At 61.3% G+C, this 24,702-nt stretch overlaps 1 protein-coding gene across 8 annotated transcripts in view; it reads left to right on the top strand.

Annotated features, from left to right (window-relative positions):
- Positions 1 to 8,625: 8,625 nt before the first annotated feature.
- The window catches only part of KIF21B (kinesin family member 21B), a 47,035-nt gene continuing 30,958 nt past the window's right edge, over positions 8,626 to 24,702 (top strand). For all 8 annotated transcript variants that reach the window (XR_003237982.2, XR_003237981.2, XR_011996417.1 and 5 more), the window contains exons 1-3: positions 8,626 to 8,835; positions 21,920 to 22,142; positions 22,451 to 22,633. Coding sequence is in view for 3 of the 8 variants with exons in the window: in XM_026018039.2 (XP_025873824.1) it covers positions 8,795 to 8,835; positions 21,920 to 22,142; positions 22,451 to 22,633 (447 nt within the window). In the remaining 5 variants the exon portion in view is untranslated. The remainder of the gene's footprint in view (positions 8,836 to 21,919; positions 22,143 to 22,450; positions 22,634 to 24,702) is intronic.

Here is a 24,702-nt window from a genome sequence, read left to right as displayed (position 1 = left end):
GCCCAGGCCCCCCTGCGCCTTCCCCATGGCCTGCCCCCCCATCCCGCCCTCGCCTCTTCCCTAGTGCCCTTGTGAGTGAGTGTGAACTCTTATTAGGGCTTTTATTACCCTGTAGGGTGGCTAGGCGGTTAAAGCTTGTTTTTTTCTCCTGAGAGTCCCTCAAGGACAGTGAGTTTATCAAGTGTGTATCCCCAGCAAGGAGCAAAGGAAGGAAGGAAGGGAGGGAGGCAGGACGGAGGAGGGAGGAGTGAGGAGTGAGGAGGACGGGTGAAGTCAGGACAGCACACCCGTCAACTGCCAAGCAGCGTCATTTGAGGTTAAGGACATCCCATCCCTTTTGCCTATAAAACAGCAATTTTATACCATGTAACCTACTATAACGAGGGTGGGCTCCCCACTGCCCCGGGGCATCCCAGTACCACCAGTGCCCCTGGTGAAGGGGGTGCAGAGACCCCACCCACCTGCCCTGGGCAGTTTACACAAATCGGTGTGGCGGGGATGAAGGCTCACTCAGGTGGATCCCGTCCTGAGCGCTGAGCGGGGCTGTTCTGGGGCAGACGGAGGTGGACGGGGCTCCCAGCACCTGTCATGGCTCAGAGGGCAGGTGGGCCTTCAGCACAGCGACCCTCAGGAGCCGTCTGCCAGGGGGTCCTGCTGCCCTGGGCTGGCCACTATGGGAGGCCGACTCTCTCCAGGTGCCTCATGTCTGGGCCTCCGGGCCTGGAGTCTCACCCCCACCCCCATCTCCTCCTGGATCCGCTTGGCCAGCCCGTCGTCGTCGTCGTCGTCGTCGTGGGGCTGGGGTGGGGAGACAGATTGTGGCCTCTCCCTCTGAGGTCATTCAGATTTGCGTCCTGACTTCAAACTCTTCTTTGGAGCCTCCAACCTGGTGTGGAACTTAAAGAGGAGGAAAAAGTTCTTTGCATGCTCTCTGCATCCTCCTGGCCCCGCGAATCCTCTCCTGGAGGCGGAGCGTCCCTCTGCCAACCGGACAGGTGTCAGGAAGTACATGGCTGGGGGGGATGGAGTTTTCAAAAGATTATGTCACCTCAGGCCAACGGAGGCTGTCACGGTCAAAGGGCCTTTGAAATTCTCCGAAAACCACCCCCTGAGACTCGGCACACGCATGCACACGCGCACACACGCCCACAGCCTGGGGGGAGGCACTCACTACCGCCCCATAAAATTCGCAGTATGATGTATTTTTGTAAAAGTGCCCTTCAGAGGTTGATCCTGTGTGATCTCCCCCTACCACCTCTCCCCCCAAGTCCCCAACACCTGCCCCCCCCGCCCCCGCCATCCCCTCCTATTTTTAAAGTGTTAAATGTTTGTTTGCTGGCATTTTGCTCTGCAGGGTCTGGCAGTAGCAAATATCTATTAAAATCCACGGAAATGATGCATCCCTGGAGACTGGAAATCACTGGCTCCTAGGGGAGGGTGGGGCTTAGGGAAGGCACCTACGGGGTGGCATCTGAAGCAAGAGGACGTGGCTTCTCTGGGGTCCTGGCCAGGACTGCCTCAGAGGCCCCCTCCTCACCACCAGGTTTGGGGCAGGAGCTCTGCCCCCTTCCTTCCTCCTTCCTGGTCATCTCTCTCTCTCTTTTTTAATTTTTTTATTTTTATTTTTTTTTTAAGATTTTATTTATTCATGAGAAACACAGAGAGAGAGAGAGAGAGAGAGGCAGAGACACAGGCAGAGGGAGAGGCAGGCTCCTTGAGAGGAGCCTGGTGTGGGACTCGATCCCAGGACCCCAGGATCACACTCTGAGCCAAAGGCACATGCTCAACTGTTGAACCACCCAGGTGTCTCTCTCTCTCTCTCTCTCTCTCTCTTTTAAAAGATTTTATGTATTTATCCATGAGACACATAGGGAGAGAGGCAGAGACACAGGCAGAGGGAGAAGCAGGCTCCCAGCAGGGGGCCCGATGCAGGACTCGATCCCAGGACCTGGGGATCCCACCCTGAGCCGGAGGCAGGCGCTCAACACTGAGCCCCCCAGGTGCCCCCTGGTCCTCTCTTTTGTTTCCCGCCCCCCTTTGGCTTTGCCAGCTCGGCTCCCTGCTTGCTCCCTCTCCTTTCGCGTGTCCTTCCCCTCTCCAAGCTCCCTAATCCCCCCCACTGTCCCTTCTGGGGGAGACGGGAGCCTCACCGAGCCCACAGGCCACGTGAGGCAGGGCAGTGAGCTCTCCCTCCAGGTGGCCAGGACTCCTGTTCCTTCTTTGTCCCCGGGACCCAGGCAAGGTGCTCTGCATCCTTGTTTGAGCAAAGAAGTTGGAACAAGTTGCCTTTTAAGAAAAGTTCATTGAGTTATCATTAATATGTAATAAACCGCACGGATTCCAGGGGCCCCATTCGACCGTTTCTGAAGGACGCATACACAGCCACGGAAGGAACGCCACCATCAAGATGACAGACCGACCAGCACCCCCGAATTTCCTGATGCCTATTAGTGCCCCCCCACACCGCCGTCCCTCCCAGCTCTGTTCCCGGCCCCTGCCTCCCTCCTCTCCGCACCCCCACCCCCCACCCCCCATTGTTGATGCGCATTTGGGTTGTTTCCAGTCTGGAGCCAGGACAAATAAAGCCTCTGTGAACACCCGTGTGCCAGTCACTGTGTGACCCTGTGAAGCAGGTGGCCTCTCGGGGGCTCTGCTCACTCTTTCGGCTCAGCAGCCGCCAAAGATGCCCTAAGACCCGTCTTCACTCTTCACTGTAACCCAACACAAGATGAAACCAGAATCCGGCTTGCTTGGGTGGCTCTGAGTCCTGCTCCATCACGCGTGGCGTGACCTTGGGCAAGTCTTGATGTCCTTTGTTAATACGGGGTTGATAACGGCTCCTGCGTCATGAGGCCTACGTGACAGTATGGGGCTGCGGCATTTACACGATGCCCAGCACAAGGATCAGACAGGGGAGTGGCGAGGGGATCCATGTGACCCCCAGTCGGCTTCTTCTAGGAGCTCGGAGCTGGGGGTCCCACAGATACATCCTGATATCAGACTTGAGGACGGTTTCCTAGGCAAGTGACAGGCAGCAGCACCCGAAGTCCCTTGGGGTTTTTTTCTAATTACTTCTCAGAGTGGCTCCTGAGGACTCCCAAGGGCTGGCTCAGCACGGCTGCCATAAGACCCTGGGCCCCCAAGGGGTTGACATGGAGCCATGCTCACGTGGGCCCCAACAATTTGGAAACGTGGAAAAAATCTTAAGTCAAATCATAGGGAGTAGAGATAAGCGGAGGCCGAGAGGCTGCGGGGCCCTTTCTGCGGCCCCACAAGTGGTCAGATCAGAATCCACAAGGGGCTTCGTGTGTCCTGGGCAGGCGGGTGGAGTCCTGGGAGGCCCTTGGGCCCTTTGGGGTCTGAATTCTGGCTCTGCCCCTTTACCGACTAGGCTAGGCCAGGCCAAGCCCATAATTTGAGCGGCTTAACACAATAAAAGTTTATTTCTCACTCAAACCCGACAAACAACCTGAAGCGGTGTGAGGGCGCCGGAAGCTCATAAAGCTTCCACCTAGACGTGATACGGGTCACTTTTGCCCACGTGCCCCTGGCCAAAGTCGGTCACACGTCCACAGCTGACATCAGAGGACGCGCAGTCCTGCCTTGTGACAGAAGGCAGAGAGCCGGACGTATTTGGTGCACGGCACTGATGACTGCTACCCTAGCCAAGTGACCTCGAGCCCATTTCCTCTTCTGCAAAATGGGGACAATGCCGGTACTTACTTAGAGATCGCCGTGAGGATTAGACGTGAGGATTACACGAGAAATCTTACGTAACATCCTCGGCCCAGGGTAGCACATGGGGTGAGGAAAATGAAGCTCGGATGCCCTCCAGGTAACCACCAGCGAGGCGGAGAGCAGGAGTGTTTGTGGACAGAAGGGATCCGCACGCCAGGCTCCTGTCCTGCGTCTGCAAACACTTGCCCCGCCCCCGGCCTCCCCACAGAGCGGCCAGCAGAGGCACCTGCCTGGATCACCTGCCTGGGTCACCTGCCTGGACCACCGGCGAGCGCGGAGGCCAGCCACACCGCATCACCTTGTTCACACCAGCCTCATCCACTCTCATCTTAGACCTTCATGTCCACTTCGAGGACCGAGGCCCGCTTAAGAGGGGGCGGAGAATCCACGGGCCACGGGAGGGACAGGACTACCTGCGCAGTGCCGAGCAAGGTACTGGGTGCTCGGTCCAGGTTACCTTACTTCCCCCTCGTCCAAGTCCTGAGATGAGGCGAGTGGGATTACCCTCATTTTGAGGTGGGGGAGGGAAGTTTGCAGTAGCTCCGGGACTCGCCAAGGGTTGCACAGCTAGTGAGTGGCGGCGCCGCATCTGAACCCACATCTCTGACTCAGAGCACCACACTCGGGCTTCCGGGCCGTCTCTGTTTTTTTTGTTTTGTTTTGTTTTAAGATCTTATTTATTTATTCATGAGAGACACGCAGAGAGAGGCAGAGACACAGGCAGAGGGAGAAGCAGGCTCCCTGCGGGGACTCGATCCCTTGGTCCTGAGCCCAAGGTAGACGCTCGACCGCCGAGCCCCCCAGGCATCCCTGCCTCTGGTTATTTTGCACAGTCTTAGCTTTTATCCGAATCATAACCTCACATGCAGCCCAGTCTTGGGTGGTTAGCCTCTGGGTCCCTCCATGCCGTTGTGGGAGCTGCCCTGGTCTGGGACTCAGGGGACCCTGCTTTTGGTCCCTGCTCACTAGCTTACTGTGCAACCGTGGACAAGTCTCTTTACCCGTCTGGGCCTCAGTTCCCTCACCTGAAAATGAAGCTGTAAAACTGGATGATCTTAGGGTTCTTCTCAACGTTCGGGCTCTGTGACGTTGAGAATTTGTCCACACCTGCTCCTCCTGCCTCTGGGAAGCATGGGAAAGTAGAAAGTGGATGGAAAGCCCATGTCTGAGGTTATGTGGAGTATTAATTAAACTGTCATTAACATTTGGAACCAAAAATAGTTGGTTTTTTTTTAGGACTGACAGGGTGTTTATAATCCACAGCAGTTCTCTCTCTCCCTGCTATTTATAACGAAGTCTGGTTTCCTCTAAGGCGAAGTCTGCCTCCTTCTGTAACAGAGGAAGTCAGGCTGAGCTCAGACCTCTGAATCTGCACCCAGTAGACCCTCTCTGGGATTCTGAGCTCCCGTTGGCAGGCAGAGCTGGGCTCCATCTCCAGGTGGGCACTGGGCGGTGTGTGGCTGGACCGTTGGCCGGCAGGATGGGCTGATGCCCGATCTCCCATGGACCCAAGCACAGCTGCCGGGGTGGGGCCGGCCGTTAGGACCGGAGGTCCAGAACTCTCTATTTTCCACCCCCAGAACTTCAGGACGGTGCCCAGATAGTTTCTGCAAATGCCAATGCTTGGTGCTAACCCTAAATGAGATAAAAGGGATCGGGACTCAAGAGGTGGTGCAGGTGGTGCAGGCCACCTCTGGAGACATTTCTCCAGAGCCTCAGGGCATCTCTTCGGTGTACTGATTTGTCACTCGAGGGTCGCCAGTGGAGAGCTAGGCCGTGCCTGAGAGATCCGGGCCAGATGGCTTCCTCAAGTTGCTGCTGCAGTATTTTAACTACAGGAGTGGGAGCTTCCTGCCTCGGAGAGGGTCCTCCTCAGCTCCCCCACGTTCCCATCTGCCCAGACGCCCACGGCTCCTGTCAAGAGAAATGATGGAGGCCCCTAGACACCTGGTGGGAAAAGGCCCCAGCTCAGGACAAGAACCGGGGCCCAAACCCCCATCCAACTGGGGGACTCGGGGCCAAACCCGGGTAGAGTGCACATGTGTTTGCCTGTTTCTGTCGGGCAGAGAGGAGAGGGGTGGGGTTTGGGGGAGACAGGCATACAGGCAAGATTAACTTCAGGGTTGGGAAGGAAAGAGCCAAAGGGAGGAGGGGAGGAGGGAGAAGCAGTGGGAAGGGGTGGGAAGGAGTGGGAAGGAACAAACCAGGGAGAGGAAGTAGAGGCAGAGCTGAGAGGGCAGGGACAGCACGGTCCCCAGCCTCCTGTGACCCATCTAACCTAAATCTTCCCGAGTCACAGCTTAAGCCTCTTCCTGCTACATCGTGGATCCCCCTCTGACCTCTGTGCCCAGTTGCCGGCCTCACCTCTGGGCAGCAGAGCCCAGGAGCCGGACGCCTAGCTGCCCTGCTGCTCCCTGGGGGCCCAGGACGAAGCTGCTGAGGTGGCCTGAGTTTCCAGCCCCCAGTGCCTCCTGCTCCTCCTGGCTCAACATCTTTTAGCCTGGAGGGATGGGGGGGGGGGGAGGTTGGTGCAGCAGCTCTGGCGCCATTTCCCAGCAGTGAAGCTGTGAGTCAGAAGGGTCACCTACTCTCGGAAGTCAGGGGGGACCTCCTAGAGACAGGAAGCGGGAGATGAGCCCCAGAGAAGTCAAGTCAAGCCTCTGGTGGGCGTGAGAGCAGTTCTTTTTCTTTTTTTTCTCGTGAGAGCGGTTTTGCAAAAAATGCAGCACCACCATCCAGGAGGGCTAGACCTGAAGGGAAAGCCTGGGTCAGCCCAGCGTCCTCCCCTGGGGCAGCTGCCTAGAGGTGATCTGGGAAGTCTGGAACAAGACGCTGTGAGTCCAAATCCTGGGTCTGTCGCTTATGTGCTGGGTGAGACTCATCCTCCACCCCTGCAAAACTGAAATAATAAGGCCCAGTTCACAAGGCTAGGAGAATGAAATGAGACTCTGCATGTAAAATACCTGGTTCTCATAGGGCTCCATCTCCAGTCCACCCCAGTCGGCCAGCTCCCTGCTCTCCGGCGGGCTAGGAAGGCAGCAAGCCCGGGCCCGGATCCGGTTTTCATAGGTGGTCCCTAAATGTTAGTTGCCTCCCCATCCCTTATTTGGTTGGAAGATGGGGAGAGAGTGTCCAGCATCTGACTCAACACTCCACAGGCCTGCTGCTCTGGGAGGGGTGACCCACTGGCCCCCAGAGAGCTTCCTCTAGGTTCAAATGCTAATAAAAGGTGCAGGATCCCAGCTGTGCCGCCTGCCTGCCTGCCTCTCCTCCTCCACCCTTGGGGCACGGCTGGTGGTGCCCTGTTTTCCATCAGGTTGGGGGGGGGGGAGCGGTGTTGATTTGCCCTTGAAATTTGCCCTTGAAGTGATCATTGTTCTGGTTTGAGGCTAGCAGCAATCTGGACTACTGGATGGAGCGGTTATCCGTGGGGGTGAGGAGGGGAGGGAAGGGAGGAGGATGCCACCAACAGATAAGTCCTCAGACCCTACCCCACACCCTTGCCAAAATCTCTGACATAGTTTCATCATCCCTGGAGGGTGATGCAAGAGGCTTGGAGTCTGAGTCCCCTTCCCCCTCCCCCAGGGAGCATCATCCACATCTGGAGCTGCAGCTGGGTCCTCCTCTTGGGCTCCTTCCAGGGGAGGGAGCTGTTTGGAGTGTGGGAAGGGAGGGCCGGCGGGTGAGGGCCCTGTGAATGGCCCCAATGTTGGGAGTTGGGGGGCGGGGCAGGGAGGTGTCTGGGCTCAGGGGGAGGGAGGGTGGAGTGGAGAGGGAATTGCCACTTCTCAGAGCACTGCTCTTCTCCATCTCTGCCCTGTGTCTAAAGGCTCCAGGGCTCCCCCTTGTCGTTTATATCCATGCAAAGGCAGCTGTACTGCTCGGTCCCCTTCCCCCCACCCCGCCCCTCGCCCCTCCAGCCTCTGTACCCAAGCGCCCTCCCGGCTCCAGCCTCCAGCGCCCCCTTTGTTCTCCGGTCTCCCTGGGCAGCTCGGGCCTCCAACCCTGACCCTCTGCCCCCCAGGGCCACAACGGGGCGTGAGCCAGGCCCCAAGGGTCATCTGGGTCATAAAGGTCAACGGAGCCTCCTCGGTGCAGCGCAGGGAGGGGCCCATCAGGGCGAGGAGCCTATAGCCAGGAATCAACCCAAAGACGAACTTTAAAACGCGGCCGGGTGGAGGGGGGGGGGGGGGGGGATAATGTTCCTTAGTCACCAGCAAGAATCTCCTTCAGTAAAGGGTGACAAATTCTGCTATAAATCAGAAGGGAAGCTTCCCAGGCGCTTTCGAAATATAAACCGCTAATCGCTGCGCGATGCGTTGGAGCTCGGGGCTCCGCCCGGGGGTGGGGGGGTGGGGGGGGACCTGGGGTCTTCCCCCCTCGCTTAGCCACCCAGCCGGCGTGACCTTGGGGAGTGCCCCCTCTCTGCGACCCAGTGGCCTCATTCACGAGACGGAGGTGCCATCGAGGCTGAGGTCGGCGACTCCGGGGCGGGGGCGGGGCGGGGGCTCCTGCGCCCTCCTCCTCCTCCTCCTCCTCCTCCTCCTCCTCCTCCTCCTCCTGCTCCGCGACGCTCGCATCCCGCCGGCCCCCCAGCGAGCGTGGCCGCGAGCCAAGAGGGCCCTTTAAAGGCCCAAGCCACGCCCCCTGCCGCTTCCCCGGCCTCCTATTGGCCGAGCCTCGGAGGGGCGGGGCAGGGGCGGGGCCTGGCCGGGCGGGCCCCCGCCCCCTTTGTTCGCGCTGCGGCGGGAGGCGGCTGCAGGGCGGGAGGTGTGTGCGCGCGTGTCCGCGCCGTGGGGAGCTGCGCGCCGCCGCCCGATGGCGCGAGGAGGCGCGCGGGCCGAGCCCCGGGGGGCCTGCCCCGGCCGCGGCTGAGCCCCTGCGCTCGCCCCCCGCGAGCATGCCCCCTCCGGCCGCCGCGGCAGAGCCCGCCAGCCGTGCCCGCGCCCCCGCCTCCCGCAGCCGCAGCCGCAGCCGCAGCCGCAGCCGCAGCCCGGGGCTCGGGCCCCCGGGCCCCCGCCCCTGATCCGCGCGCGGACCCCGCAGCCAGAGGACCATGGCCGGCCAGGGGGACTGCTGCGTCAAGGTGGCCGTCAGGTAGGGCCGTGCACCGCGCGCGGGGCTTTGTCTCGCGTGGGCGTGGGGCCGCGTTGCACCGCGCAGCCGGCTCCCGGGAGCGGGGCGGCTGCCTCGGGAGATGCGCGGCCCGCGGGCTGCTGGAAGCTGGCTTTGTTGGGGTGGTAATTTCGGGCCCCTCCTGGGAGCCCTTAATGATCAGAAAATCGAATAAACAAGGAAATCCGGTATTTCACACCCAGCCCCAGCCCTGGCCCAGGCCGGAGCGTCTGTGTGTTTCCTCTTCGCGTCCCCTTGGGGCTGCTGTCTCATGCTGGGGTATGGAGGAGGAGGGGGTGATTGCCCCCAGTCCGCCCCAGTCCACCCCAGTCCACCCCAGTCCACCCCAGTCCGCCCCAGTCGGCCAGCTCCCTGCTCCCGGGCGGGCTAGGAAGGCAGCACGCCCGGCCCGGATCCGGTTCTGCAGACAAAGATGGATTGAGTGCAGGGACGAATGGAAGGGCCGGCCGGTGCCTTGGCCTGCTGTGGGCACTTAGGGCTTTTGGAGACAACCTTGCTGGCCCTGTCCCAAGAGGAGATGGGGCCAGGGCACGGAGGAAGCGGGGTGTCTGAGGTTGTACCTCGGAGAGGGCCGGACGGAGGGCGTGCCGCTGATACCTCATCTTCAGGCTCTCAGATAAAATGGAGGTGGGGGGGTTGCATGGTCTCACCTGGGACCTGCAGGGACTGAGGGGAGGAGGGAGAGGAGCAGGCTAGGGGGCTTCTGCAGGGAGGGGTACACAGAGGTGTGAGGCAGGAAATCATGCAAAGTTGAGCCCTTTGTGTTGGGTGGAGGCGCTTTACGCCCCGCACCACCTCTCCCTGTTTTTGTTTTGGCTTTTCCTCTTTGAGAGGGGTCTGTCGATGGGAGCGTGCCAGTCTGAGACTGGTCACCAAGGCAGGGGTGGTGGAGAAATGCACCCATCTGTGCCCCAGCCCCGTCTGATGGGGGTGGGGGTACTGGCTCCAGGGCTAGGGTGGGTCTCTGAGACAGGTCTCTGGATTCCCTGGGTTGTAGGTGACCCAGATTCCAAGAGTCCATGGAAGTCACTCTAGACAGGACCAGGGATGACTATGGAAAAGCTTCATCCTCCTGCCCCAGGGCGGATGCCCCCCCCCCCCCCAGGCATCTGGCCAGTCCTCTGCAGCCCAGAGAGGAGGAGTGGGCATTTGGTTGCAGCTCTGGGGTCCAGGAAGAGAGATTGAGGTGCCTCCCACCCAGGCATCGTGCAGCCTCAGCATCACTTGAACACAGCCTTTCTGGCCCTGAGCAGCCAGAGAGACAAAGAGGAGCCGAGCAGGTGCCTGGTGGGCTGGCCGGGGCGGGGCCAGGCTGCTGCTGGGGCTGACATTGCAGCAGGATCCTGTGGAGGTCGAGGGAGGGAGGTACAAGTGGTGGTGGGTGGGTGGGTGGGGGTAGTGAGAAATGTAAATATGACATCTGCAGCAGCCCGGGAGAGTCCAAGTACCTCATAAAAGGGAAATGACGCCCTGGCCCCAGTCACTGTGAACCAGGCAGGGCTGGGAAGGAAGGGACTTAGGGTGCTCGCTCCTCCCCTGAGGGTTTTCCTTTAGACTCCATCTTACAGGAGGGAGCCAAAGAAAGCCCCTTCTACTACCGCCAAGCCTCCCCCGGCTAGACTGGGGCATAGTAAAGTGTGGGAAAGCCCCATGGGATTGGCACTTTGTGCAGAGGAGTGAGGAAAAGCTGGTGTTGCCTTCGTAGCACGACCAGCAGAAGGTTTCTGAGCCCCATTCCGGAGAAGGGCTTGTGCCTGCCCACGACACCCAGCTCTTTGGGGGTGATGGGTATCATCTCTGCCTCCCACTCAGACTGCTCTAGTAGCATCCACATGCCCCCCCTCCTTGCCTCCAGTTGCTGATCTCGGATGGAGGGGTGGGTAGATTTGAACATCAGGAGAGCCAGGCCTTAGGGGGCCTCTGGAAGGTGAGCGCCCAGCCCACTTGTCCCCTCCCACTCCAGCCTGAGCGCCCAGCCTGGCACACGCCAGACCTCAATGGGCAGCCGGCCGTGGAAGGCAGACAATGCCTGGACAGAACCCAGTTTCTAATCAAAGAGCTGAGAATAGGGCCAGACTAGGGCTGGGGTCGGGACAGGGAGCAGATGGTGCCACTGAGGAGCTGTAGGGGAGAGCCCCCCATGCTTTTGGATCCCTATCAACCCCCCACCCCGTCTCCAGGAGTCACTTGTCCCACCTAAAGGACTGGGTGGCAGGCTAGAGTATGGGAGTTGGGAAAGGCCGGGGCTTTGGAGCTGTCAAGGGCCCAACTGGTGCCAGGTTCAGCTGTCTGACTTCCTGGAAGTGCTTTCTTGTATCTAACTCAAGTGCTGTCTGAGTTCCCATGAGAATAAAATGGCGAGTCTTGGGTCCAACTCTTGGGACAAGGGGGCCAGGAGTGAGACAGACTTGGTTTGGGGTGTGTGTGTGTGTGCGTGTGTCGCATGTGCACATGCACGCCTGTGTGAGTGGGGAGGTCCTGGCAGGAACTGTTAGACTAGGTGAGCAGTGCCAGGCTCAGGGCTCCTGGCCCTATAATCTCCTTGGGAAGAGGATCAAAGCTGGCCGTGTGCAAATCTCCACAGGCCAGCGGGGGCTGGGAGAGAGCCAGGGGAGGAAACTTTCAGAACCTGGGGCTGTGAGATAAGGGGAGAAGGTCTAGGCACCAGCAGACCCCAAAAGCACTACCCCAGGCCTCCCTGCAGTCTGGCCCACCTGCCCCCTGAACCCCGGGCTAGTTGCTTTTGCTCTGAGATTCCCAGGCCAGCCCCTGTCGGTCCTGCCCTGTGATCCCTTTATCCATTAATCCCCTGTAGGAAGGGACTCAGCTCCATGGGCCCAAGGCTGGCCTAGAACCAGCCTCTCTCTACCTGGGGATGGGTGGGGGGCAGGGGGACGATGCCTGGGAGAGGTGAGGCTGAGCTGTGCCCTGCCCTGGGCTGCAACACAGGCCTGATTGATGGGGGGAGAAGGGGAAGGGGTGGCTGCTAAGAAATGCAAGTTGGCAAAGGCGAAATTGGGGAAGGAAGCCAAGTCACATGGTACGTTTCTTTAAGACCCTTTCAAGCCCCCACTTCTGAATCCCTGCCACGAGGGGAGCCCTCAGTGGGGCCTAACCCCTGGCCCCAATATCTTTGCCTGGTTTCCCGAAGCTTCCATCCTTTAGTTGGCTGGGGCGGGGCAGTCCCTCTACAGGTCCCACATCTATCCGTGGACACTCCAGAGGCAAGCAGCGGCAGGAAGAGGACGGAGGGGCTCCCCACGGACAGTGTTAGATCCTACCCCTGCCCCTGCTCATCTGGGTTCTCCAGCTGTAGTTATTTCCAGAGCCTCTGGCCACTCAGCGATCTTGGTCAACATCTGTCTAAATTTTGAATCAAAAGACTTGGTGGCTCGGGGCAAAGAGACTGGAGAGGATAGAAAAGGACCGTGCGAGGGTGGGGGTGGGGGTGCCTTCCGAGGCCCATCCTCTGGGAGCCCAAGGCCAGCCAGGGCCAAACAAATGCCAGTGGTGTCCCGTGCTCCCCGGTTTCCAGGTGTGGGAAACCGAGGCCCAGACAGGCCCTCCCGGGCCTGGAGACCCGAGAGTCCCGGTGGTGGCCTCCTGCTGCAGAAAGAGGACTTATGTCATCACACGGAAGTGGAGTGTAGTAAGCACAGGCCCCGGAAACCGCGCCACCACCCAGCCTGCCTGCCGGCCAGCCCCAAACCAATTGGGCTCCGCCTTGAAACCCTCCCGGTGGGGACGGGGTGGGGAGGGGGCTGAGGAAGTGGCAGAGGTGACAGGAACCCGGCACCCTTGCTCTTACAGCTCCGGGGCGAGGGCGGGCCTGGGGCCAGTGCGGTTCGCCCACTGGCTGCGTCCTGGGGCCTCCTGTCTGCTCGTCCTCTGGGCCTCGGTTCACCCGCCGCAGAGCGGGCCGGACGACTGTTGTCGCAGAGCAGCGGTTCGGAGGGAGCAGAAGCCATAGGGCCCCTAAAGGCTTGAGGGGAATAAAATGCTTGAGAAATAAGCCCTAACTTAGTGTGCCTGAGGGGTGTGTCTGGTGTGGGGCGCAGTGAGCGTCAGATACAACGAAGGGTCGAAGGGTCGAAGGTTCCTCTCCAGCTAAGCTCCTTCCCTCCTTCCTTCCCTCCTTCCCTCCCTCCTTCCTTCCCTCCCTCCCTCCTTCCCTTTCCTTCCTTCCTTCCTTCCTTCCTTCCTTCCTTCCTTCCTTCCTTCCTTCCACTTCTTTATAGCACAAAGCATGCCCAGATAGAAAGAAGACTGAACTAGGGGGTGGCTGAGCACTGTTACCTCTTGAACCCTTGCCCTGTGCCAGGCAGCCTGTCTACGCCGTCCCACTCTACCCCACCGGAGCCCCACCAGCTAAGTGGGGTTATTCCCACTGTACGGAGGAGCAAACGCCCACAGCCCGTACATGGAGGAGTTTGGATCTGAACCCAGGGCTCTCTCCCTCCGAGCACGTGCTCCTCAGACTGCTCTAAACCACCCCAGTGCCGCTCTAAGTAGCTCTTTGCTGTGAGAGTCTCTCTGCCTCAGTTTCTCCACACGCCACCCCGCCCTGGTCCCCAGAACAGCAACGTGCGTGCGAGAAGTACTCAGGAAGGCGTCGGGTGCCACGCAGAGCGGGGACTGCTCCGCAGAGGGGAGATGTGTCTAAATGTCCCTTTCTGGGGTTGCTTAGCAAGGGGCTGCTGTCCCCTCCGTGGTCCTAGCTCCTCCTCGGGGCCATTGGCTCTCGGGTTGGGGAGCTCCCCCCGTCTGGCTGCGTAGAAGTCCAACTGTTCACTCTTTCCTTAGATCCATGCCACTGTCCCAGGAATTTGTTTTCCTGCCCAAGTTCCATCTTGCCACTCCCTAGGAAAGGAAGCTGGGGGGTGGGAGGTAGCCGAGTCTCCTCTTCCACCCCGACAGCCCCCACACCAGCTATAGGGCAGGCCCCGGGTGTCCTGGGTCCCCACCTCTCCTTTTGCCCTCTAGACATAGCAGCCTGTTGAGGAAAGCTGGAGGGGGCACTGAGAGGCCACTAGGCTGGGGAGGAGAGGACGCTTCCCTGCCCTGGGAGGGGAGCCAGGCTCCAGCGAGCTATCCCTCCATCCCTCGAGGCTGGGGTGGTGGAGCTTGTGGGGGCTGTGAAGCCCCATGCAGGTGGCAGTGTCCTGATGCCTGGAACAGTCCCTCTCTCACCTCTGGCTGCTTAGGGGTGTCGAAGGGAGGCAGTGCCACGTCCCCCGTCCCCAAATACCTGCGTCCCTATCCTGTCCGCCTTGCTGGGTGGAAGCCCACCATCAGAGCGTGGTGGAGGCCGCTGGTCCTTTCACCTGAGACTGGAGTCCAGGTGTGCAGAGGAGAGCTTGGCGATGGGGACAGAGGACAGAGGACGGAGGACCAGGGGCCGGGGCCAGTGTGCAGGGAGAGGCTCGCTGGCTTTGCCGGGGCCAGCTGCTTGGAGGCAGGCCGCCTGTTGCTCTGCATTCCTCAGCAGGGGAGCGTCCCCGGGGCCCAGTTCCCACTGAGCCGTCCCCGCATGATGCACATGCCGTCACAGCTCTGGGCGCTCCCCGCTCGGCCCCACTGCACAGTCTCCTGTCTCCTGGGAGGTCATGGGAAACCCCTGCCAGCTGCCCCGAGAAGCCAGTGGGACGGGAGGGCCATGCTGCAGCGCAGCTGAGCTGTGCTTCCGAGCCAGGCTCGCGCTCTTCCCAGGCTCCCTGCAGCAGAGTCCAGCGAGGGCTCGGGAAGCTCCTGCTCACAGCCAGGCCTGCGCGCCTTCCAGCTTGGGACGGGGCCCGGCCCCCTCCCTTAGCTTCTCCTAGCGTCTCCGCTCCCCAGCCTCCGCCACCTCCCCGCACTCGGCCAGGCCTCCTGCTTCCTCCCGAGCCTGGTTTCAGCCTTGCTAGGGGGTGTCCTGGGGCACAGGGGAGACCCTGATGGCCTAGGGGCCACGAACAAGACCCTACCCTAGGTTCCCTCTCCTGTCGGACTTCCTGTCCCTGGTGGCTACTCAGAAGCTACTGGCCAGGACTTGGATAAACTGAAAGAGAAAGGTCAAGGGCATCTGAGGAGGGAAGAGGGGTGGAAGGCCAGGTGCCCTGAGTTGACACCCCTAAGGCTTCCCCTAGGTTGTCTTGGAGGGTCTGCACCCTCTCCCTGTGCACTTGGGAACATGTTTAAGGGCAGAAGTAAAGCACAGAGGGTTGACTGACCCATTCTACCAGTTCTGCTAGGGCCTCATAAACCCATGCTTTCTGACCCCACAGTACAAAGCCTCCTTGTTTGGGGGTTCTGAGCCAGCCCGGGTCTTTTCCTTGAAGGCAGTCTCAGGAGGACTATGCTGGGGGAGGGTCTGCGAGGCCCTGAGAAGGTCCAGTGACAGGGCTGCACAACCCTCTGGCAATCACAGGTCTCCAGTGGCTCCCCGCTCCGAATCCCTGCGGCTGGAAGAGCCAGCCCCCCAAATTGGGTCTCACCGCCCTGTTCTGGAGAGGCATCTATGGGAAGATGCCTCTCTGGGCTAAGTCAGCTAAAAGCCCCCGGGTGTCTGGGAGCCAGACTCCCCTGAGAGAGCAGGGATTTTGCTTCCAGCCGCCTTCCCCAGAGCTGGCAGGCTGCCATGGGGAGGAGGAGAGGATGCTCATTAGGGTGGGGGTGTGGACGCCCTCTTTCTGCTGCAGAGGAGAGCCGCCTTCCCCTTCCCGGGGCAGGGAGGCAGCCTCCCGGCTTCTTGGCTCCACGCTTCTCCATGCTCCAGGCCTGGGCTCTCTCAACTCCACAAAACGGGAAAAATGCTTTCCCAACAGAGTGCTCGGGGCGCTGCTGGCAGCCGTGGGCAAGATCCATCCAGGGATCCTCCGAGGGGATCGTTTTACTCCAGGCCAGACTCTCTCCTGCCCCGGCGCAGGGCCGCTCGGTGGACGCGACACGGCCGGATTGGGCAGGGCCGGGTTTGGCTTGCATTTCATTTCCACTCTCGTGAATTGTGCGACTTCGGGCTGGTGAGAGTTCAGCTTCCCCAGCCTCCGTAAAATGGGGGAGATGCCCCTTGCTTCCTGGGCTTGTCAGGACGCATGACGCGTGTCCATGTGTGTGAATGAGCTTGACGCGTAGGTTCCCAGAAGGTGTGAGGTAGGTATGGCCCTGATCAGACAAGGCCGCGGAGTGCAGGATGCACAGAAGAAGCAAGAGTGGTATCGGTGGCTATGATTTCTGAGCAAAAGGATTCTGCAGACTCCCGGGCTCCCCTTTCCTGGGCTTACCCAGATCCGAGATCTTCGCAGGCAGGAAGTTCTTTTTGCTAGCTTATCTAAATCCCTCCTGCCATAGCGGAGTTCCCCTTTGATCTGGCTCTGTCACTGGGGAGGAAGAGCTGGTCCCTGGAGGAGGGTCACTGGCCTAAGTGACTCTGAGTCAGGCCAGCTGGAGGTCATGAGGCTCCTCTCTGTGTCCCCTGCCCTGCCCCCCAACCACCCCGCCACGCACTTCCATACAACAGCTCAGCTCCAGGTGAGCCCTGCTGCCCTGCAAACCCCTTGGGGCCGGCTGGAAGGGAGGTCATGGCATCTGGCCACCTCCGGCCTGGGGCAGCACACCTGGGGGCCAGCAATGAGCCTCCCCATTACTGTTTCTCTTTGGGGCTGTTCCACTATCCTCTGAGGCCCCTTTCCAGGAGCCCATCAAGGCACGAAGGGTCCTGTAGAAAAGAAAAAAGAGCAGATAGGCTTATACCCCCTGGGGCTTCCCCCAAGGCATTTGTTAGGTTAGTCATTTGGCCGCTGGAGGGGTAATTCCAGTCCAAGTCCCTGGTTCTTCTCAAAACCTTGGAGAGAGAGCCTGGTGAGGGTGCCTCCCAGCCCGGAAGTCCCAGCGGGCACATTGCTCACGGGTGGGCAGCTGTGTGTGCCCGCTAGCTCTCCCCAGCTCTCCTGGACTGAACCCCTGGGGCCGATGGCCAGGAAAGGCAGTCTCCCTAGATGACCTTGCTATTTATTACCTATGTGACCTTGAGCCCGGTTCACTTCCTCTGAACTCTCATTTGTAAGTTAGGAGCAAAAACAGCACCTTAGAAGGAAGGGATTCGCGTCGTGATGTAACAAGCGGCGCTTGGCCGCATAGGGTCCAGCGAAGAGGGCAGAGGGCAGCCTCGGTCGCCCAGCGAGGGGCTGTTCCCCAGTGGGGGAGCCCAGTGCGCAGAGATGTGAGGGGGCTCCAGGTGCTCGCAAGGACAGGTGTCAGGGATCACAGACCGTGTTATTATAGTTCTAAGAATTTTCCAGGACTCGGGAACCGCTCGTGCTTGGTTATTTTACTCTCCCAGCTTGTTGCCTCTTAGTGACAAGACTCTTCAAATAGGAAGAGCCCCGTGAGCTCCTAACTAACTGGGGTGGGGGACAGGTTAGGAGCCGGTTCCACCTGAGGTGCTGGGCCAACCCTTAGGAGGCCAAGGTCACTGGGCCCAGCCCCCGGGTAGTGTGAGGTCACTGAGGAAGGGGCGGGGTGAGGGAGCTACCCCATCCCCCCACGCCCCCAGCCCCCAGCCCCCCAGCCCCCAGCCATGGGTAGCGGATGGAGCCCTGGGCCCTCTCCCTGCATCCCCCCCCTCGCCCTGTCCTCCCCGCTTCCCCAGGAGGGGGGAACTGCTGAGCTCAGCTGTCAGCTCTCAGGGCTTGGGTTTTGCGGCCTGTGTCCCAAGGGGGGGGGGGGTGCAGCGACGGGGGGGGGGGGGGGGGCGGGGAGGCCAAGCCACCATGGGACATGAACCCCCCCTGCTTCCCCTGCGGACGGGGGGGGGGGGGGGGGGGTGGACAGCGACAGGGGGCAGCGATGGGGCTGGGCAGGGAAGCCAAGCCACCGCAGGTCCCTCGGCCTGGTGCCCACTGCTTCCCCGGCAGGGGCGGGGTGGGGGGATAGTAAAATAACCCCCACATCACACCCACTGCTGCTCAATTGTGAGCGGAGGAAGCTGGGGCCGCAATGCCAGATCCTGCCTCTGAAAGGCCCGGGCCTCCCTCCGCGCGGCGCCCGCGGTGCCAAGTGCACAGAGCCGGGCTCTGTCCTGTCCACAGGTTCCGGGAGCCCGGGGCCTCCCCGCCCGCGGCCGGAGGGACCGATGCAGACGTCGCTGGCCGGGGCTCGGGGTGACGCGTCCCCGGGTGAGATTCCGGAGGTCCCGGCACCCAAGTGACTCCGGATGTGTGGCCCCCAAAACCATTGCTGAAATGCGTCGCCGGCCCGTGGGCCATAGTTTGCGATTTGAGTTTTTCAAAGATTACATTAAATTATAATCTGTCTTGATTACCGAGTCTTTTCACACCCCATTACGCTTGGCACTGGTGGCGAATACCTCGGCGTAGTCCTGGACCGGGTCCCCAGCTCCCGGGGTTCTGTGGTTTCCTTGCAAGACCCCAGAACCCGGTTTCCAGCCCTGACCCCACCTCCCATGCCCCCAGAAAGAAACCTGGTTGTGACTGGCTCCCCTCCCTGCCACCCTGCTTTTTTTTTTTTTTTTTTTAAGATTTATGTATCCACCAGAGACCCAGAGAGAGGCAGAGACACAGGCAGAGGGAGAAGCAGGCTCCATGCGGGGAGCCCGATGCAGGACTCAGGGACTCGATCCCGGGACCCCGGGGTCATGCCCTGAGCCCAAGGCAGATGCTCAACCCCTGAGCCCCCCCCCCCCCAGGTGCCCCCTGCCGCTCTGCTCTGCCTTAAGGTTAACGGGAAGCAGGAAGCCATCTCCTTCCCCTAATCTGTCTGCGGGCTGGGCCGCTGCTGCTTGGAGGGCGGCCTACAGAAGTGACCTCACTGGGGTGGGGCCAGGAGAGGAGGCTGCCGGAGGGGAAGGTGATGCAGTTCTTAGAAAGTCAACACTGGGAAGAGATCATCTAGAGGACACGGGAGAAGCAGTGGCTCACGGAGCAGAAGAGGGTGGGGGCAGAGGTCCGTTGAGGGCCCCACCCGCCCCGACATCAAGTCGGCTGTCTGGTCCCCTACCTGTGGAGTGTGGGTTTGAAGGCTGCACTGGGCGGGGGGGTGGTGGGCAGTGAGCCCCAGGATAGCTGGGACACGCTCCCTGCCCCTGCCCCTGCCCCTGCCGGATGGCAAGCCCCAGGGCAGGGCCAGCCGGGTGTCCGGCCCGGGACACGCGCAGGGCAGATGTAGCAGGATTGCTTCCAGGGCGCCTTCCTGGCTCCGATGGTGGTTTTGTGGGAGGAAGCTTATCTGTCGATTTGGGGATGGAGAGCTTCCCAGGCAGGAGGTAGCGGAGAAGCAGGAGAGCCTGTAGGCTTCGTGGCCCGGCGAGCAGGAACTGAGGCCGACCTTCGTGACCTTACTGTGTGCGTGGGACTTAACCACCCCAAGCCTCGGCTCTCTCCTCTGGAAAGTGGGCATCGACGTGCCTAGCTCGCTGCATCACCTAGTGAGGTCGTGGCGGGTGCCTGGCCCCGCTAGCACATGGAAAGCACACCTGAAACCTGAATTCCCTCGGTCTTCTACCTCTAGTTCCTCATTCAAGTCTCCTTCCAGGGACTCACACTCTCCCCCTCCTGCGGGTCGTTGCTTTGGGAATTAGTGACTCTCCCTGAACCCGCATCCTCTGTTTCCCAGCTCCCCGTAACTCGGGGTCACGTTGCTCACCCCTCTGTACCCTGAAAACACCCCGGTGCTTAGGATGGGCCAGCCCGGGCCTGGCTGGCTCCCTCTGACCTCAGAGGACCCCTGCGCCAACATGCACTGGGTCTCACATCCCAGGACGGGGGGCCCAGGGTGAATGCCTGACCGGACCCTAAAACCCTGGAGCCCCTCTTCTACATCCTCTCTCCCAGACTGCTCTTCTGTGAGCTCTCTCCCCCCCCACCCCTGACCCCCTCGTGCTCTTGGGGCTCGTTGTTGAAGGAGAGGCTGCCCCTCTCACTGATGCGCTCTGACGGGCAAGGCTGCTGCTCCCCCTCCCTGGTTCCCTCTGTCTCCAGGGATCCTGATTCGATTTCCTCCAATCAGCAGCATTGCCATCTGCCTGGGGTAATTAAATGGTATTTGAATTGGATCCAGAAATCCTATCACAAGCAGCCCACATGGCAGGGAGGGTGTCTTCCGGAGTCGGTGCTCGTGCTCGCCGGCAGTGCTGGAGGCTCCCCAGCGCCGCCCGGGCCAGCCCCTTGGCTCACCTGGGAGCCGCCGGACTCCCCGGGCAGTACGTCTGCGGTCCTGGGCCCCACAGGCCCAGAGCTCCAGCCTCCTCCTCCTCCCTGGTGCCCCCGCCCCCCGGTTGCAGCTGGAGGAGCCCTTCTTGCCCCCCCCCCAACCTGGCCTTCCTCCCGCAGCGGCCGTGCACACACTCCCCTTGCTCCCCGAGGCAGCCCGGGCGCCACCTCATGCCTCATCCACACGCGGGGAGGGCACCACTCGCGCAGCCGCTGGCTGGGACCTGGTGTAGCCTGTGCCTATCCCTCCCTGACATTCGCGAGTGCGACCTTGTGTCACTTGCCGCGCTGGTGGCCGAGGTAGGAGGACTGCGGCCCGCTTGCCGCGCCCCCTCTTGCTGGCGGGTCGAGGTTCTGGTCTGCAGGTCCGGGGAGGGTGAGCAAGGATCAGCGGCTCCCTTCCGGGTCAGAAACCAGCTCGGGGGGGCGGGGGGGGGGGACGCTGAGAAGCTGGGTTCTGATTTCGCCCTGAGCTGCACCAGCCGGGTGGGGGGGGTGAGGGTGCTGCCCTTCCATTCCCGTCAGCCTGGCTGGGGAGAGCCGCTGCCCTGGAGGACCTGCTGACACCCGAGGGCAATCACTCCTGAAGGAACCCGGGCTACCCGCCGTGTGCAGCGTGGCCGTGGCCCTGAGGCTCGCCAACCCACACCCCGCCCAGCTCCCCCCGGCTCGCTCTCTCGCAGGCCACGGGCTCTGGAGCACCTCCGCCGGCCTGCAGCCCCGAGTGGGCCTTGGGGGCTGGGGCAGCCCCAGACGGACAGGATGGCGACTTGGTGGCCCTGGCTCCGTGGCTGGGTGCCCCTGGGCCCTGGATGCATGCTGGCCGGGCCCCCTCGCTCTTTTCTTCTCTTGGTAAATGTTGGCTTTGGGGAAGGGAGCCCGACAAGCAGCTCATTGTGAGCGCCTGGCCCATAGGGCTGGCCTGCGGGAGCCCAGGAGCTTTAGCGCCTACCCCCCTCCCCTTTGGCGGTTGGGAAGTGCTTTCCTGTCCCCACAGCGCATGCTCGCCCTGCACACTTGGTTGCCATGGGGACCCCGCTGTGGCTGCTCAGAAGAGGGAGAAGGGTGGCTGGATGGAGGTAGCCCTACTGTGGTTGGCCCCCAGGCTGGCCCCCACTGCTGCCACTTTTCTTCCCCTCGGAAGGGAGCCCAGCGGGATCTGGGCTGCAGCCCCTCCTTCTAGACGTGCCTGCCCTCCAGGCCTGGCGGGGGGGGGGGGGGGGGGGGGGGGGGGGGCCTGGCCCCCTGGGTCCCGGGGAGGACCCCCGAGCTGCAGCATCTGAGGGGGGCTCCGCAGCGGGAGGATGCTGGGGGGGCAGGGGCCTGGGCCTCGCCTCCCAAAAGGGGACAAGCTGCCTTCTCTTCCCCATCTGGGGACACTGACCTCTAGGGCTCTCCGTGCAATCAGGAGCGTGCACTATGACAGCAGACCCGGGTCTGGCCCCGTCACGTCCCACACTACAACCCGAGCAAGTCACTGTGGCTCTCTCGGCCTCCGTTATCTCATCTGTAAAATTAGGCAAATAACACGTACCCCACAGACTCACAGTGAAGAGGACCTGCATTCGTCCGCGTGAACTACTTTTGTCACAGCCGATGGGTGGGGCGCTTGATGGATGCTGGCAACTGCTCGATAAATGTCTGCGGGAGTAGATATTAGGACTACGGTTGTCATTATTATTGTGTCGTTACAAAAGTTGCCTTGGTCCTCTGGGGAGGCTCCTGAGCTGCTTTCCTTGTCTTCCAGCTTGGGGGGGTGGGAGGGGGCAGGCAGTGGAAGCTTGGCCCGCGGGGTCTGCAGCTGCCGCGGGTCTGACCCAGGGCTGTCCCCTCCCGAGCAGGATTCGGCCCCAACTGTCAAAGGAGAAGATTGAGGGCTGTCACATCTGCACCTCTGTCACCCCCGGGGAGCCCCAGGTCCTTCTGGGGAAGGACAAGGCCTTCACCTATGACTTTGTCTTCGACCTGGACACCTGGCAGGAACAGATCTACTCGACCTGCGTGAGCAAGCTCATCGAGGGCTGCTTCGAGGGCTACAATGCCACGGTGCTGGCCTACGGGCAGGTAGGCCGCCCGCCTCCCCCCACGGCCCTGCAGCCTTGGTCTCCCGGTCTGGTGGGAGAGCGCGTCCACCCCTTCGGAACACCTGAGGTGGAGCGTGCCGCTGCCACCACCACCGCCACACTGCTGGTGACCCCAGGGAGGCTGTCCACCCCAGGGGCTTCTCCAGGGTGTGGCTTTGGGACCGGGAGGGGCGGGTGACCCAGTCTGGGAGGCAAATGGTAAGGGGAATTGGGCCTGGCCCAGGGTCCAGGCCTTGCTGGTGCCCCCTGGAGGGTGCTAACAGCCGCCTTCCATCTCCGCCGATGCAGACAGGGGCCGGGAAGACATACACCATGGGCACCGGCTTCGACACGGCGACGTCAGAGGAGGAGCAGGGCATCATTCCCAGGGCCATCGCACACCTCTTTGGGGGCATTGCTGAGCGCAAGCGGCGGGCACAGGAGCAGGGTGTGGCTGGGCCTGAGTTCAAAGTCAGCGCTCAGTTCCTAGAGGTACTGGGACCTTGGTGGGTGCGGGGGTGGCAGGAGGTTGGGCTTGTCCCCGGACAGTGGAATGGGCCTAGGGGAGCCATGGCAGCGTCTGCAGCTGACGAGTGTCCTGCTGCTGGAATATCCAGGCGAGACTAGCAGACCCCTTGGTGGGACACTCTGGAGAGAAGGGCTGAGTCAACGAGGACCGTTAAGATCTCTTCAAACCCTGACGGATTGTCAGCTCTGACACTCATTAGCCGGGTGACCTCGGCCACGTCATGTCACCTCTGCACAAAGGCTGTGGTATCTGTTTCCTTTCGGGTTTCTGCAGCTGGCACGGAAGCATGTGCCTGGCACACAGTGAGAACTCTGGGTCTTGCCCATCCTCTGGCCTCTGCGGGTGCTCCCCAGCCTCAGAGCAGCCTGTCCTATCCCTTTCTGGCCGACGTCCTTCCTGACCCTCTGACGTCAGCACATGGAGTTCCTCCAGAAGGAGCCTTTTTTTTTTTTTCTTTTCTTTTTTTGCAACTGGTCCTGCCTCTCTCTGGGAGCGTGTCTGCGTGCCAAGGCCAGGATTTTGGCATCTGGGGACTTTGGGGGGGGGTAGAGGAGGGACTCTTTGGCCTATCAAGACATCTCTCAGAAGGGTCTCTAAGAAAACAGGCGCATCTGGATACGTCTCACTCTCACACTTCCCAGGCTCCTCCTCTAGGGCTCTTGAAGCAGGTGGCTTCAGTTCTCAGCATCTGAAACCCCAGCCTGTAGGCCACCCCCTGTCCTGGCTCGGGGGCATTTGCCGGGTATGGGGCTGCCCTGGGCTCTGACTGGACCCAGGTTGTTCTCTGGAGGAGGATGTGGCTCCAGCCCTCTCTAGGTGTTCCATGGCCCACCCTGCCCACGGCACCACTATTGCTCCCTCCTGGGCACTCAGAGTGGCTGCGTTCCCCTTCGGGGACCCTGTATTTTAGACTTGAGAGTTTTTCTTTGTCCTGCCTGGACTTTTGCTTCTGATAAAGTGACTGCCTCTGTGTATGTGTAGGAGTGTGTGGTGTGCGAGTCCAGCGCTGTGTATCTCTAGAAGCTTTTCCATCTCTTTGTTTTCTCCTTTTCTCTATCCTGTTGCCATGGGGATCCCCAAAGAGTAGGGCAGTTCCTAGAAAACTCATGCCAAAGGGTGAACCACAAGGAGTTAAATGATGCCAGTATGCCTGTCCCGACGGGCAAGCAGACAGACAGACAGACACCGTGGCACCCGCGTCTGCACCAGTCCCTTCCGTTTCCCCTTCCCCTTCCTGTGGAGTATTTCTGTCCCTTTAAGGCATCAAAGCCTCGGATGTCGGATGTCAGGGCTGCAGCCCGCCCCTCCCCCACAGGATCCTGCTGGCAACCGCTGGAGCTGCCCTCCCCTCCCCCAGCACACTCCTCAGCCCCAGCTCCCAGCCCCCCAGCCCCCCAGCACACACTCCAGCTCCCAGCCCCCAGCCCCCCAGGATACTCCCCAGCCTCCCAGACCCCCAGCCCCCAGCACACACCCCAGCCCCAGCTCCCAGCCCCCCAGCCCCCCAGCACATGCCCCAGCTCCCAGCCCCCAGCCCCCCAGGATACTCCCCAGCCTCCCAGACCCCCAGCACACTCCCCAGCCCCCCAGGACACTCCCCAGCCCCCCAGCCCCCCAGCACACACCCCAGCCCCACAGCCTCAGGTCCCAGCCCCCCAGCACACTCCCCAGCCCCCCAGCTCCCAGCACATGCCCCAGCTCCCAGCCCCAAGCCCCCCAGGACACTCCCCAGCCTCCCAGCCCCCCAGCCCCCCAGCACACATCCCAGCCCCCCAGCCCCAGGTCCCAGCCCCCAGCACACTCCCCAGCCCCCCAGCACACGCCCCAGGTCCCAGCCCCCCAGCCCCCAGCCCCCAGCCCCTGGCTCCCAGCCTGGGGAATATCCCAGCCCCTCAGCAGGTGAAGCTTTCCCTGCCCTGGATTCCAAGCACAAGAATCTCCAAGGCTGAAACCATGTGAAATAAAGTGGCTGTTCCCGCCGGGCCACCTCCCCCAGTGGTCTCTCCAGCCCCTCCCCAGGATGCCAGGTCCC

The sequence above is a fragment of the Vulpes vulpes genome, chromosome 13 (genome assembly GCF_048418805.1).
Source record: "Vulpes vulpes isolate BD-2025 chromosome 13, VulVul3, whole genome shotgun sequence".
NCBI classification, from domain to species: domain Eukaryota; kingdom Metazoa; phylum Chordata; class Mammalia; order Carnivora; family Canidae; genus Vulpes; species Vulpes vulpes.
Note: the sequence above shows the minus strand (reverse complement) of the source record. Positions and strands in the feature narration are given on the sequence as shown.